Source organism: Morus notabilis, unplaced genomic scaffold (genome assembly GCF_000414095.1).
Source record: "Morus notabilis unplaced genomic scaffold, ASM41409v2 Scaffold139, whole genome shotgun sequence".
In the NCBI taxonomy this organism is placed as follows: domain Eukaryota; kingdom Viridiplantae; phylum Streptophyta; class Magnoliopsida; order Rosales; family Moraceae; genus Morus; species Morus notabilis.
Window position 1 is genome coordinate 1,014,024 of NW_010361068.1, and position 12,975 is coordinate 1,026,998.

Here is a 12,975-nt window from a genome sequence, read left to right on the forward strand (position 1 = left end):
GAATGTTTCATGAATTTCTCAATTTAAAATCAACATTGCTCTGTGTGTGTGTGTGTGTGTGTGTGTGTGTGTTATATAGATATATTGGAAAGCAAAGTGTTGTATAAATTAGTCTCAAACATATTATCAGTCAGCTACCATACACGTGGATGAATGGTAATTAACCTAAGTGCCTGCATTTTGGACCGACCGCTTATGATGCTCGTTTCAATTTAATTAACTTTTAGGGTATTTATGTTTAGTATTTGATTAGGACAAATGTCATGGTTTAATCATTTCTATTTTTGTATTCTGAATGAGTCAATTAACTCTTAGGATGTGGATTCAATTGTTTGTAATTTTCTCTTGGTTTTTCTAGTCCTGAATGAAAGCATTTTATTAGTGGCCGGATAATGTTCCTTTGCTTTTAGGTTTTTGTTTATGGGATGATATTTTTCTTTATTTTTATTTTGTAAATCTCTGTATTCAATTCCTTTAATGAAATCTAAAATGGTTATGGATGAATTATTTTAACATATTGTGCTAGCTATTTGGAGTTCAGTTTTCTCGAAAAGCCCATTAAAAGAGTTTAACCCCCCTCTGTTAGAGTTCATGTTAAAAACAAAAAATAGCATATTCAAACGGAAAGGCTAAACATGGATTTAAATAATAATGTCATAAACTTTCTTAACTAATATTTAGCAAAAAGGAAACTCAAATTTTAAGTTGGGGGTAACTTAATTTGGAGTCATGTTCCGTGGGTTTGAAATTCTTCTATTACGAGGAAATAAAATTTTAAAATTTTTCCATTGGTACATTTTACGAGAGAGAGCTAAATGAGAATGTTTCAAAATTTGATTTGGAGTAGTGAAGTGAAAGTTTTTATTTTTTATTTTTTATTTTTGTGTGGTAATTGAAGTGTGAATTTTTGAAGATTAGCCAAAAGAGTATAAAGTTTAAGGGCACCACTACAAATAATCATAACAACAATTTATATAGAACAAATATGCAATTTCTTACAGGCTAATTTGGATGACTGTGTATGAAAGTTGAGGTTTTCTGTAATTAGGCATTAAAATAAAAAAATAAAGCTTGTTACTAAAGTTAATTATTAGGAATTTTAATATTTACTTTTTGTTATTATTTATATTATTTTTATTCTTATTGTGCAATGAAAATTAATAAGCGGGCGGCTTGGTTATAAAGTCAGGAAAATCTAGATCAAGATAGAATTACGGATCATCATATCATCATCACCAACTAATTAACACTGTTACCAATGATGTTAGTGACATATTTTGTCCTTTCCAATTCCATCCTAACAGAAAAATCCCTCCAAATCGAAAACATAATAGAGAACTGTCCTCATCGGCTACCATGTTGATGATGGGGGGTAGTGGACTTCTTTTTTTTTTTTTTTTTTTTTTAGAATAAGCTGATAGAGTACTGATGAGTGAGTTTTACTCGCTCATTTAGTATCGTTTTATATTTACTATTTAGTTGGTTTTGAGATTTTTATTAGTTTTTATGTGTGTTTTCGTTCTTTATTTGAAGGATAGGTGGAAGTCTATTATTTGAAAGGTTTTGGACAAATTTCGGTGAAAAAAGACAGCAATCATAGCGCTTAGGCGCCAATCTGTAGCGCCTTGGCGCTGAGTTATACGGAATCAGCATATTGGGCAGAACTGGTGGCGCTTTGGCGCCAGTTTGTAGCGTCGCGACGCTGAAATCCGGTAGAAATTGTGCACTGGGCAGAATGGGCAGCGCTTAGGCGCCCATTACAGCGCCGCAGTGCCCAGGGGTTTTATACAACAGCGCCGCAACGCTGGAAACTCAGCGCCGCGGCACTACGACGCGAGAAATTACGCGTTTTGAAGGCCAATTGCGAGAAAATTACCCGTTTTGACCCTAATGCTCCGAAACATATAAATAGATGATTCTAGGGCAATTAGAGGGGACTTGGAGACTGTAGAATGACGGCTGGCTTTTGAGAGAGTATTCAAGAGAAGAAAAGGAGATTTGGGACGGAGAAGAAGAACGGTTCAAATCCGGAGACGGAGACGCTTCTATTCAACTCCAAACTAGTTCTTTTCTTTCCTTTCCAATGATTAAGACTTTCTTTAGGAATTTATTTTGTTTAGAGATGACCTAATTCCTTTTTCTAGGGCTACGATGTAGCCGGATTATGAATGTTTAGATTCTCAATCTTATTTTTAAGTAATTGATGTTTAATCCACATATGCTGAGTATTTCAATTTATTCTTAATGCTTGTGATTGTTTGGCTAACTATTACATGATTTTGTATTTAATTTGAGACCGAGAGGTGATAATTAACTAAGCTCTTAATTGAAATACCATGAGTTGTTCATAGGATAGCGATATCTATGATGCTTGTGCAGTTCTTTTGAATTTCTTGCTCTTAATGATTTTCAACAGGTTTAGAAGTCTGACAGAGATGTAGATTTTGCTTGTTGGATTAATATTATTGTTGCTTGAGAAAGAATAATAATTGCTTTAGAGAAATTGCTGTCAGTATAGGATTGAATGTTAATTTTCTTGAATTATGGGAATTTGAACATGATTAATTTGGTGAAATCGGAAACCCTAGAATCTTAATCTATTGAATTTTCATCCATTGCTAGCATTGTTTAATTTATTTAATTGTTTTAGTTTCGCTTTACTTAATTTTATAAACTCTCTTTTTAAGTATTCAAATAAAATTAGGGTTAATACAATTTCAGTAATTAGTAAACAACAATCCTCGTGGGATGATATTTTTATTCACTATTATATTACTTGATTGCGATAACGTATACTTGCGTTACGATTTTTCACAACAAGTACTATTATATATTGGTCAAATTAACACAAATATCTTAATTTAATTACTTTCAGATAAAATTAGCCAAAAAGTTCACCCGTTGCTGCAGTAGTTGTATTATATATAAAGTTAAAAACTTTCATAATATAAGATTAATTTATACATACGTATATACATATACATATATCTTAATAATATTCTAGTTAAAAATTTCTTATGTAGCTTTTGTTTTCCTTTTTTCTTTTATTTTAACTACAAAATACAAATTTTAAAAAAATTAATAATAATTAAGGATATTAAAAATCTTTAATTATATATAGTATAAATTAAGAGATTTAAAAGTAGTTCTATTACCTAATTTTTAAGCCTTTTTTTGGGTAGGTCTGTTGTGCAGGAAAGGGAGGAGAAAGGAAAAAAAAGGGCAAACTCGGCAATTTAAATTAAAAGGGCAAAACTAGTATTTCATTATACTATGTATAGTAAACCCGACTAAACTGTGCTTCTTCTTTAGTATACTGTATATATAATAAAATGACCCAAAAGACCCAACCCAAAAAACAGAGGAACAAAAAGCTGAGGGCATAAATGTACAATCACTCCATACGCCAAGAAAAGACTTAAAAGTCCCTGCTGAGGAAAAGAATGAGGAAGGGGAGAAGATGGGCAAAATGGACATTGCACACTCAAGGGGCAAAAGCGGATTGACACTGTACAATGTACAGTAACTTTTGCCTTTTCCTTGTGTGTGTGTGTATATATATATATAAATTTCTTCTAATTAAAGAAAAGAATAATTTATATCATCTCATCTCCCTTTCGTTTATAACAAAAATTTAGGGGCTATTAATAGAATGATAATGATAATGATCTGATCTAATTCTTCTTAAAGATGATCATTTTGGTTTTATTTACACCACCACAAGTTTAGTGTCATACTTTGGCTGGACACTGACATTAAAATAGGATTTTTAAGTATCGAATTTTGAATTCATCCCAGAAAAAAAAAAAATATATATATATATATATATATATAATCCGCTGCATCAATCATTAATGCTGTCCAAAGACTCGAGACTATAATTTATTTTTTCTTATTTGTGTGGAAATAAGGGACTAATAGTTATTGATTGAGTTGTTTTCCTAATTCTCCTAATCGTTTTCCTCTGCATCATGATTTTCAACTGCCACCAATAGGTCTCGAATATCATGTAGTAGATAGTTGTGGGTTGCTTTCTTATCTTCATGCCAAAATTGAACGGTTGAAATCACAGGAAAGTTGTTTCAAGCCACCGATCATTAAGCATAATTACTCTACTAACACATTTGTTTTGCGGATTTAAATAACAATTCAAACATTTTTTCTATTACATGTTTTATTTCAGGAAAAAATTATTTATTTAAACCTACATATGAATCAAATAGGCTCGATATGTGTCTCTTATCATTGTCAACTCTAACAAGTATAAATTTTGATCAACATTGATACCGTTATGATCAACTACGCACTCTAAGTAGTGGTTTCCAACAAATCTGAAATTGGGGTCTTAAGATCAGATATCTTAGACAACTAATCTAGTCACAGTTGTGAGCTAGAGACTATTATATGCATTAATTAGCTGTCCCTTTTTTTTTTTTTTTTTTTGGGTTGACCAAGTCATATTATCTCTCTCTCTCTCTCTCTCTCTGTTTTTTTTTATTTTTATTTTTATTTTTATTTTTATTTTTAATGGGGCATTATTTTTCTCAAGCGCACCTATTAAATACATATTAGTATAATACAAAAGCAAATCAACACATCATTTAGGAATCGAATTCGGTAAAGAGCTTGTCATGACTCATGATCAGTTAAACATCATTGTAACAAACATTGAAATAATTTATTTGACGATAATGACACTAACTATACGAAATAAAATAAAATAAAATAAAACAAAGAAAAGGTTGGGGCCCTTGGCGTTGAGGGTTTGATCTTCTATGCACCCCATTAATTCATTCCTCCCTTAAACAAAAACATCTCTTAATTAGTTCAAAACTCCAAATATATATCATGATTCATGTTTGGCAAATGAAATAGAATTCGGAACTCACATGGTGATTATAAATTCATTTGTAATTTATAAAGGCCAATTAATTAATAACAACGGTAATAATACATCGATACTAAATTACAAGTGGATCATATGCATGCTTAAGTATGTACTACAAAAAAGAATATACCTAGTTGATGTTAGGATTTAGGATCTATTTGATCGTCTTAAAGTTTGCAGGAAATATTATTTTTAAAGGAAAGTGAATTGTTCAGTACTAGCAGTGAGAAGCAAGACTGAAGATTGTATTATTTTATTATATTTTTTGAATAATTTTTTAACTTGGGACATGGGCGGGCCCGTTTAGTTCGCTGATTCGAGTTTTTAATTCGAGTTGAGATGTGATTTTATGTGAGAGTTTTTTACTGTAGCAAAAAAGTTAGATGTGATTGTTTGTGAGAGCTTTTTACTGTAGCAAAACTCGAATTCTAAACTCGAATCAGCGAAATGAACGGGGCCTTAAACTCTGCATCTTCCGGTAGTGTAGCAAGATGTGAAATTACCTAAGTTATACCTGCAACTACTTCAAAAATTGTACTTCAGTTGCACGAAAGCATTTGTTGTGGTTTTTAAGTCAAAAAACAAATATCATGGATCTTTTGCAAGACCTCAAGTTTAAAAACCACAATTTCGTTGGTTCAGTCGACAAACGACATCGTTTGCCTTTTAACATTTCAGCTTCTTGTCTAAAAAAACTTGTCATATAAAGCTCGCTGTTGTTTGACTTGATACTTGAAAAGGGAGAAGATTTGCTGGCCGTTAAGTCGAGAAACAAATATCCTCGATCTTTTGCTAGTTGTCTCGTTTAAGTAAATTGCAGCCGAAAAAAATGTCTCGTCTAAGGAAAAACGACATACACTTGTTAGTCGTTTATACTTTGCCGACATATAAGTCAAACAAACGACATGTTATTGGGTCAATTTTCTTGTCGTTTGGTAGAGTGATTGACATGTCCCTGTCTAGATGTGTTCAAAAAATCTGCCAAACCGCTCCATTGAAATCAAATTGAATCAAATCATTAATTTTTTTAGAGTATTGCAAAGTTTGGTTAGTTTTTAATCTAATTTTTTTTGGGCGGTTTGGATAGTCTAAAAATATACATAAATAATTTTTTAAAATATTTTTTTCTTTATTTTAATTTTTATTGGTCATGGTAGAGGTTTTAAAATTATAAAATACACCATACCGTATTTTTATTAGTTTGTATTAAGGACCCATTTGATTAACTTTTTAAAGTTGTTTTCGGCTTATTTATTCCATGAATCATGATCTTAAATCATGTAAATTCCTTGAAACAAACGTCAGCTTAGTGATTTAGTTTTTATCTAAAATATCAAACCTCCAAACTGTCTAAAAAAATATATTTTTAATTTTGGTGATTGGTTTTTATAAAAAACCGTCCAAACCGACCGTGAGCGTCCCAAACTGTTCAAACTGACCGCGACTGCCCCAAACTGTCTAAACCGTCCAAAGTGTTGTTGTCGTTTGTTGTAACGTACGGACGCCTTTCGCTTTGACGCTTTCACTTTATTTTTATGCCTTTTATGTCACTAACTTAGAGTTTAGAACGCCATGTTTAAATTTTAAATGATCCTTTCATTTTTAAATGATGGAAGATGGCTTTTAATAAATTTGTATCTTCTGCTGTTGTAGTAAATTCATGACATGAAGTTCTTGTGATTTGATGTCGTTTTTAAAATAAACAATGAATCAAATAGAATATGTATTGGTTCAAGATACAATCCCTTAAGTCGATCGATCGAATATCAAACTTATTGGATGAATTTTTTTCTTCCTGACCTCTGTTAACTAGCTTTCTCTCTTGTAGCTTATTAATCATTCTAATTTCCTTGGTATTATTGCCAAGGAACAGTGGTTAAGATATATTGTAGGCGGGCTTCAAGGAATACGAGAGAACGTATGATGATCGACGATAATTGTTGTACGCAGTTTCTCTGATGAAGATGTATCGCTCTTGAATGTAAATGGGGAGATAGTAACATGTAGATACGAAAGGAAGTACTATGGCAAAGGCAAAATATTTCAAGGCGTTCTTGAACTCCCCAAAATAAGGAGGCTAAGAAAAACCCAGTTGTTAGGACTTTAATCAATTGGGTGAAGAACATGCTAGGTGCTCTCCGTGAATTGGTCATCCATCGTTTAAGTAGAACCAGGATTTCAATCCATAATGGATTCGCAAAACTCGGAACTCTGTCAAAATTAGTACCATTGTTGGAGATTAACTTGCTCTTAGAGATCCCCACCAACATTGTCAATGGAGTTGATTGAAAATTCAGGATTTTGCCACGTCCTGTTGAACTCCACCAAGCCATTGATGCCATCGATTCTGTTTTCGAGCTCGGATATTAGATCAAGTACAAACTCAATCTAGTTCGTGTTGGCCTGGACCGGTCGACTGAAGTTGGAGAAAAATAGAGGACGATTTTTGGGAGACCCTCTATAGACAACTTCTCCGTGGGAGAGGAAGATCAATTGATCGAGAAAATCGAGAATTCAGTAAGTAGGTTGGTGAATCGACATGACGACAATGCTGCCGTTCCGTGCGATTCTCTTCAGGACCTTCACCACCGTGAACGGGCTCGTCGAGTCTAGTCCTGATGTCGGTTCGTCCAAAAACAGGATAATAGGGTCGTTAATTATGCCACCCGTTACTCCGAGGTGGCCTTCACCGCCGATTATCGTCTTCACAACGCTTAATTTGGACATCTAATTGGTCAATCAATGCTTGAACTCTCACCTTCTACTTGGAATCTCCCATCGTTCGATGAAGCCAGAACTCAGCCGCGAACATTAGCTGAACAAAAATACACCTGGTTACCATCTAGTAATAAGTTTGATTACCGGTTGAATCACGCGAGAATGACAACTTTATATCCGATTAAGTTCAATTGATAGAGTGTAATGGTTTGTACATGTGCTTAGTGAACTTTGTGTTGGAGTTCTTCAGAATATGAAAGAAACTAAAAGAAACGATGAGAACACCAAATTTTATAGTGATTCACTCTCAATGCAAGAGCTACATCCATTTTGGGAAATTCTCCTCTCTCTTCCTTCTTTTTTCTCTTTTGATTACAAGAAGCTATGTTTCTTATGTTCGTACCAGTCTCTCTCTCTCTCTCTCTCTCGTCCTGTGCACCTAATACATCACACATATTACATAATGAGAAAACTAAGGCAAGTGGTTGCTCTGTGGTTGCTCTCGAGTAGCCTACTGTCCTACTCATCTAGACTTCAGCTCTACAGTGCCTTTCTGACTATTCATCTACCTATTCTACCCATAATTGGGCTCTGTGGCTCCCACGTGATTTCCTATTGGTCTATTTTGGGCGGCCAACAGGCTGGTAATCATTTCTCTAGCCAGTGGCTTTGTTTATACCTGCACATAATCCAGAGTTTTCTCTCTTACCGCCTCAGGGGGTCTTCTTGGAATTTGGGTCAGATAAATGATTGCGTTGCCCTCTCCGCTTTCACTTGGCCTGGATAGCAAGTCCAGACAGAGCATTCGTCCTTGTCGATCCGTGCATGGGATCGACGGCCTACAGGGTTTTGGAACCATCTCTGTCTTAGCCATTTGAATAGTCGACTGCCATCGTTGGCGCTTTGAAACAACTGAACTTCAAAATCTGAAAAGCTGATGCTTCGACTATCGGGGCCTACGGGGGCGAGGTCAACATCGACCTTTAAGCGTTCTTACACAATGGCCACGTGGAGCCTATCTGTCGTCTGACGTGGTAAGATAGATTTTTCCTTATAACATTAGCATTTCTACCACCATGAGCATCGGGGACAACAAGTCGCCTTGCATCACATATGCCGCAAACGATTTTGAAAGCCGAGTGGCGAAGTCCAAAATTTTGCCGTTCAAATCTACGGTTCCTTTTAAGTTCTCTTTCTCAGTTCAGTTTGCTAAACCGTCGAGCAAAGTCATTTTGCATGAGCCGCTTGCACCTAACAGTGTGAGTATTTCGCCATCACACGTTTTGCCGGAGATGTTGTTAAGAATTTTCTTAGTTACCGGCCTGGCATTTCTCGTGAGCAGATTGAAAGATCAATTTCTGACGGAGCTTAACATTGTAAGAGAGAACAAAAGAGAATGGCCGTGTCTCAAGGATTTTAGCACCATCACCGCCGTCGTCGAGCACCACGTCATCGTTCCCTTGTGGAAGCTGTTGGAGGTTGCTGTCTTCCGTTGCTAACAGGGGTTATGCAAAATTTGCTTGTTTAGGGGAAAACAACTTTTTTGGCTATGGAATTTAATCACATAAAATTGGAGAAACAATATATAAAAAGGAGTTTGGAAATGCACGACTTTTTGCAAGTGAAAGGTTGTTGAATTCTACATTAAGAAAAAAAAACCTATGCGAGAAAAGAATTAAGAAATATAGAATAAAACTGAATCCAAAACTGATTTCTTGATCGAAGCACTATCAGTCTATTATACAATGCTTTTAGTTGTTCATGACTAGCATATACATATTTTATCCCCAAATTGGAATGTTTCCGGACAATAATTAATTGTTAAGAAGCATATTTAAGACGGCTAAATCTATGCATCTGATCACTTGCAAATCCGAATATGAGATTAGGTGATTCATGATATTTTTTTTTTAAGCAAAAGAACATTTCATTAATCAACAAACTATGAAGTTTACAAAGAATTCAATACAGAAAATCTAATACAACAAATCAAAATCGATAAATTCATTGGAGTCCCAGTACAGGAATTCATGGTTCGATAATGGACACAATTTAAAGCACTTTTCTTGGCTCATTTAATTCTCCCTCCGCGGTTGGCTCTCCCGAAAGGGTTATACCAAACTTTCTGCAAAGACCGATCTCTAAAAGTTAGTATTTGTCCAGATTAAACTCACTGAAATGAGAAATTTTGCTAAAGATATATAGAAGATAAAAAATAACAAAAAAACCCCACACAAAGTTATAGCTTGGTGAGGGAACACAACCAAAAATAACAAAAAGAACCCAAGTCCACACAAATTTAGCGATTTATAGGAGAAAACAAATACGGAGAGAATGATTGTCTTTATTCCTGAACAACTTAAAAAAAAAAAAGAAAAAACCACCACGGACTCCACCCTTGTGTATCAGTGTCAACGTGATTCTTCTTTGTCAAAAAAAGTGATTTATTTATGGATTGTCTTGTAATTTAATATTAGATTTCAACAACGAGACAAGCAGCAAAAGATAGCTAAAACCTTGAATATATTTTCTGCTCCCCAAATTGCGACCGACATCGGCCACAACTGATTTTATCTAAACATGTACATGTTCAGATGTCAAAGATTTATTTCAAGGCCAATTGGGTATTATTGCCGGAGATTGTCATAAATCTTATTTGGGTTTACCTTAGAACCTGTTTAGTTCGTTGATTTAAGTTTTTAATTCGAATTAATATGTGACTTTATGTGAGAGCATTTTATTGTAATAAAAAAATTAGATGTGTGACAATTTCTGAGAGCTTTTTACTGTAGCAAAACTCGAATCGGTAAAATGAACGGGCTTTAATTTTTGGTTGGGATATGCATGCCTCTTTGGAGATATCAATAAGATATGGTCCTGTGGAATAAGCTTTCGTTTTTGCAGGAGAAATGTTGTGTTTGAAGTTGTTTTTGTTTTTGTTTTTCATGTTTTTCGAGAAAAAAAAAATGAAAACGGGAGAAAAACGGTATTTGACATAATTAAAGATAAAAAACGGAAATAAAAATAATTTTTTGGTTTAGTGTAAAATATGAGAGAAATGAAAAATAACTTTTTGTCATTTTTCATTTTTTGTTTCCGTTTTCTCCTCTCTCAAGTAGAGAAAGAGAGAGGGAGACATTAATGGAATTTTTAATACTGAAAATAATATCTTGATAAAACTACCAAACGCATTTTTAAAAATGATTCATGTTTGAGAATGAAAACGATTTCATTTCCATTTTCATACAAAAAATAAAATTATTTTGAAACGAATTCCAAACGCATCCTTGTTTTTTTCTGTTTCTTTTTTGTTTTTTTTGTTTTTTGTTTTTTTGTTTTTGCCTCCAGTTCTGGAATGGAAATTCCTCTTAAAGCTAAGGTTTAATAATTTCCAACTTATCCTATAAGTGGCTTCAAATTGCCATATTCTCTTTATAACGATATTAAATCTTTGGTGGCTAAAATTTGTATTTTGCTAAGTGTATGGCCTCTAAGGCTGTTCAATATATTGCCATCTTCAAATTGCCGAAAGCTGTTTTTATAAGGGCCGGCCCACGGCCTGCCTGGGCTTAATTATAACGGAAATAGTAGAAAATATGTCAATATAAAAAGCTTAAGAAAATATATATGTCAACTTTTAGTTATAGAAATTAATAGGTCATAACTTATCAAGTTATGGTTCATAACCAGATAAGTTATGGACAAACTTGTTAAGTTATGGTTTATAACCGGATAAGTTATCGACAAAAATGGACAATAACTTGTCAAGTTATAGTTCATAACCAGACAAGTTATGGACAAAAACAGTAATTTAGCCTATTTATTAACTTATGTAAATTATTAGCCTATTAATTTTAATTCATCTCAAATCTTGGCTAATTTTTCTCTTTCTCCCTAATTATAATGGTTTGGGCCGGCCCGTTCTTACAATTCTATCTCTTTACATTATTTTCTTTTCCTAATCTACTCTTATTAAAATAAATATCTAAAATCTGCAATTACCTAAACATTTTTGCTTCTACTCTTTTTTTTTTTTTTCAACTATGACCCTCGTAAATGTTTAATGTATCCCTATATAAACATTTTTGTCACACAATGCTCTGAAATGCCTTCTATCAAAAAAAAAAAAAAAAACTCTGAAATGCCCTTTTTTTTTTATATCTACCCATAAGTGATTTACTATCCAATTTTCTCCATCCAAAAATTTGTTTTCTAAATGTACTCTATGAAACTTTTTTTTTTTTTTTTCAACTACTCATCTATTAAGAAAATAACCAAAAATAATAAAGAAGTACAACTAAATTTGAGACGAAATTTTAGGTTTTCGTTTCCAAAAAAAAAAAAAAAAAAAAACTAATATTTGTTAAATATTTCAATTTTTTTTTATATGCGCACTTTTTTTTTTTTTTTTAAATAAAGAATAAGAATAACTAATTCTAAACCTGATCGTCTACATTTGCTGAGCGCAAACCTCTAACAGAACCGCGACAAAGCGGGCAGTGACGATTACGAACGAGCCACTCATCAACGCAGGCCCTATGAAATCCATGATTGCAACTCACGAATATCCGACACTCGTCTCCATACTTGAAATCCTCCAAGCAAATAGCGCAGTCGCCGCCACTCTCCACCGCCACCGCTGCCGCCTCCGGCTTCTCGATCCGGTACGTGCAAATAATCGAACTGATCATCTCGCTAGGCGGCACAGTAGGACTAGGTTGAGGTTGAGCCGACGGTCGCTGAAGCCTCAGGCGCTGCAGGGCAACTTGTGTCTGCTCCTGATCATGTGCATCGATGCTTACTTTAATGTCGACAATCCCGGAAAGGACTCCGAGGACGATCAGGAGTAAGGGGGCCCATTGAAGAAAGGAACCTTGTACTTCGTGTGTTATATGATCAGGTGGAGATATTGGAGGAGAAACTGGCGAAGGAGAGGGAGAGATCTGCATGGCGTAGTCTTTTCTTTTGATTTGCTTTGTCTCTACGTTTTTGTGAATGTATATATAGCTAGCGAGAGAGTAACTAAGTAGGATATGTATTTATATATGTTATTGGCTTTAAAATTACTAACTCGTATTTCACTAGGATTACAGATTGCTAATTACGGTTCAGGAAAACAACCACCTATAAAATTGAGAGAAAAATCCCTGTTTTAAAGGACTGGATTGAGTCCAGATTGGATTTGATTAGGGATTAAGTTCGAGTTGAGAATATATATATACGTCCTTGATTTTTTTTTTTTTTTTTTAGTTTTGTACTTGCACTTTATTTTATTAATGGTTATCCTTAAAAAGAACAATAAAAAAACTTATTTTGATTAACGGTTATCCTTAAAATAATAATAATAAATAACTTTAGCTACTCTAAAC

General features: G+C 33.9%; 1 protein-coding gene and 1 pseudogene across 1 annotated transcript; both read right to left on the minus strand.

The window, feature by feature from the left end:
- Window positions 1–6,764: 6,764 nt before the first annotated feature.
- On the minus strand, window positions 6,765–9,059 carry LOC112091634 (annotated as a pseudogene).
- A 2,983-nt stretch (window positions 9,060–12,042) lies between these two features.
- On the minus strand, window positions 12,043–12,555 carry LOC21408135 (putative RING-H2 finger protein ATL69). Its single transcript, XM_010098383.1, has one exon. The coding sequence runs from the start codon at window positions 12,553–12,555 to the stop codon at window positions 12,043–12,045; it is 513 nt and encodes a 170-aa protein (XP_010096685.1).
- Window positions 12,556–12,975: the final 420 nt, after the last annotated feature.

What these genes read in the sequence shown, in the direction of transcription:
- LOC21408135 (XM_010098383.1), bottom strand. Translation starts at nt 12,555, where the DNA reads ATGCAGATCTCTCCCTCTCCTTCGCCAGTTTCTCCTCCAATATCTCCA.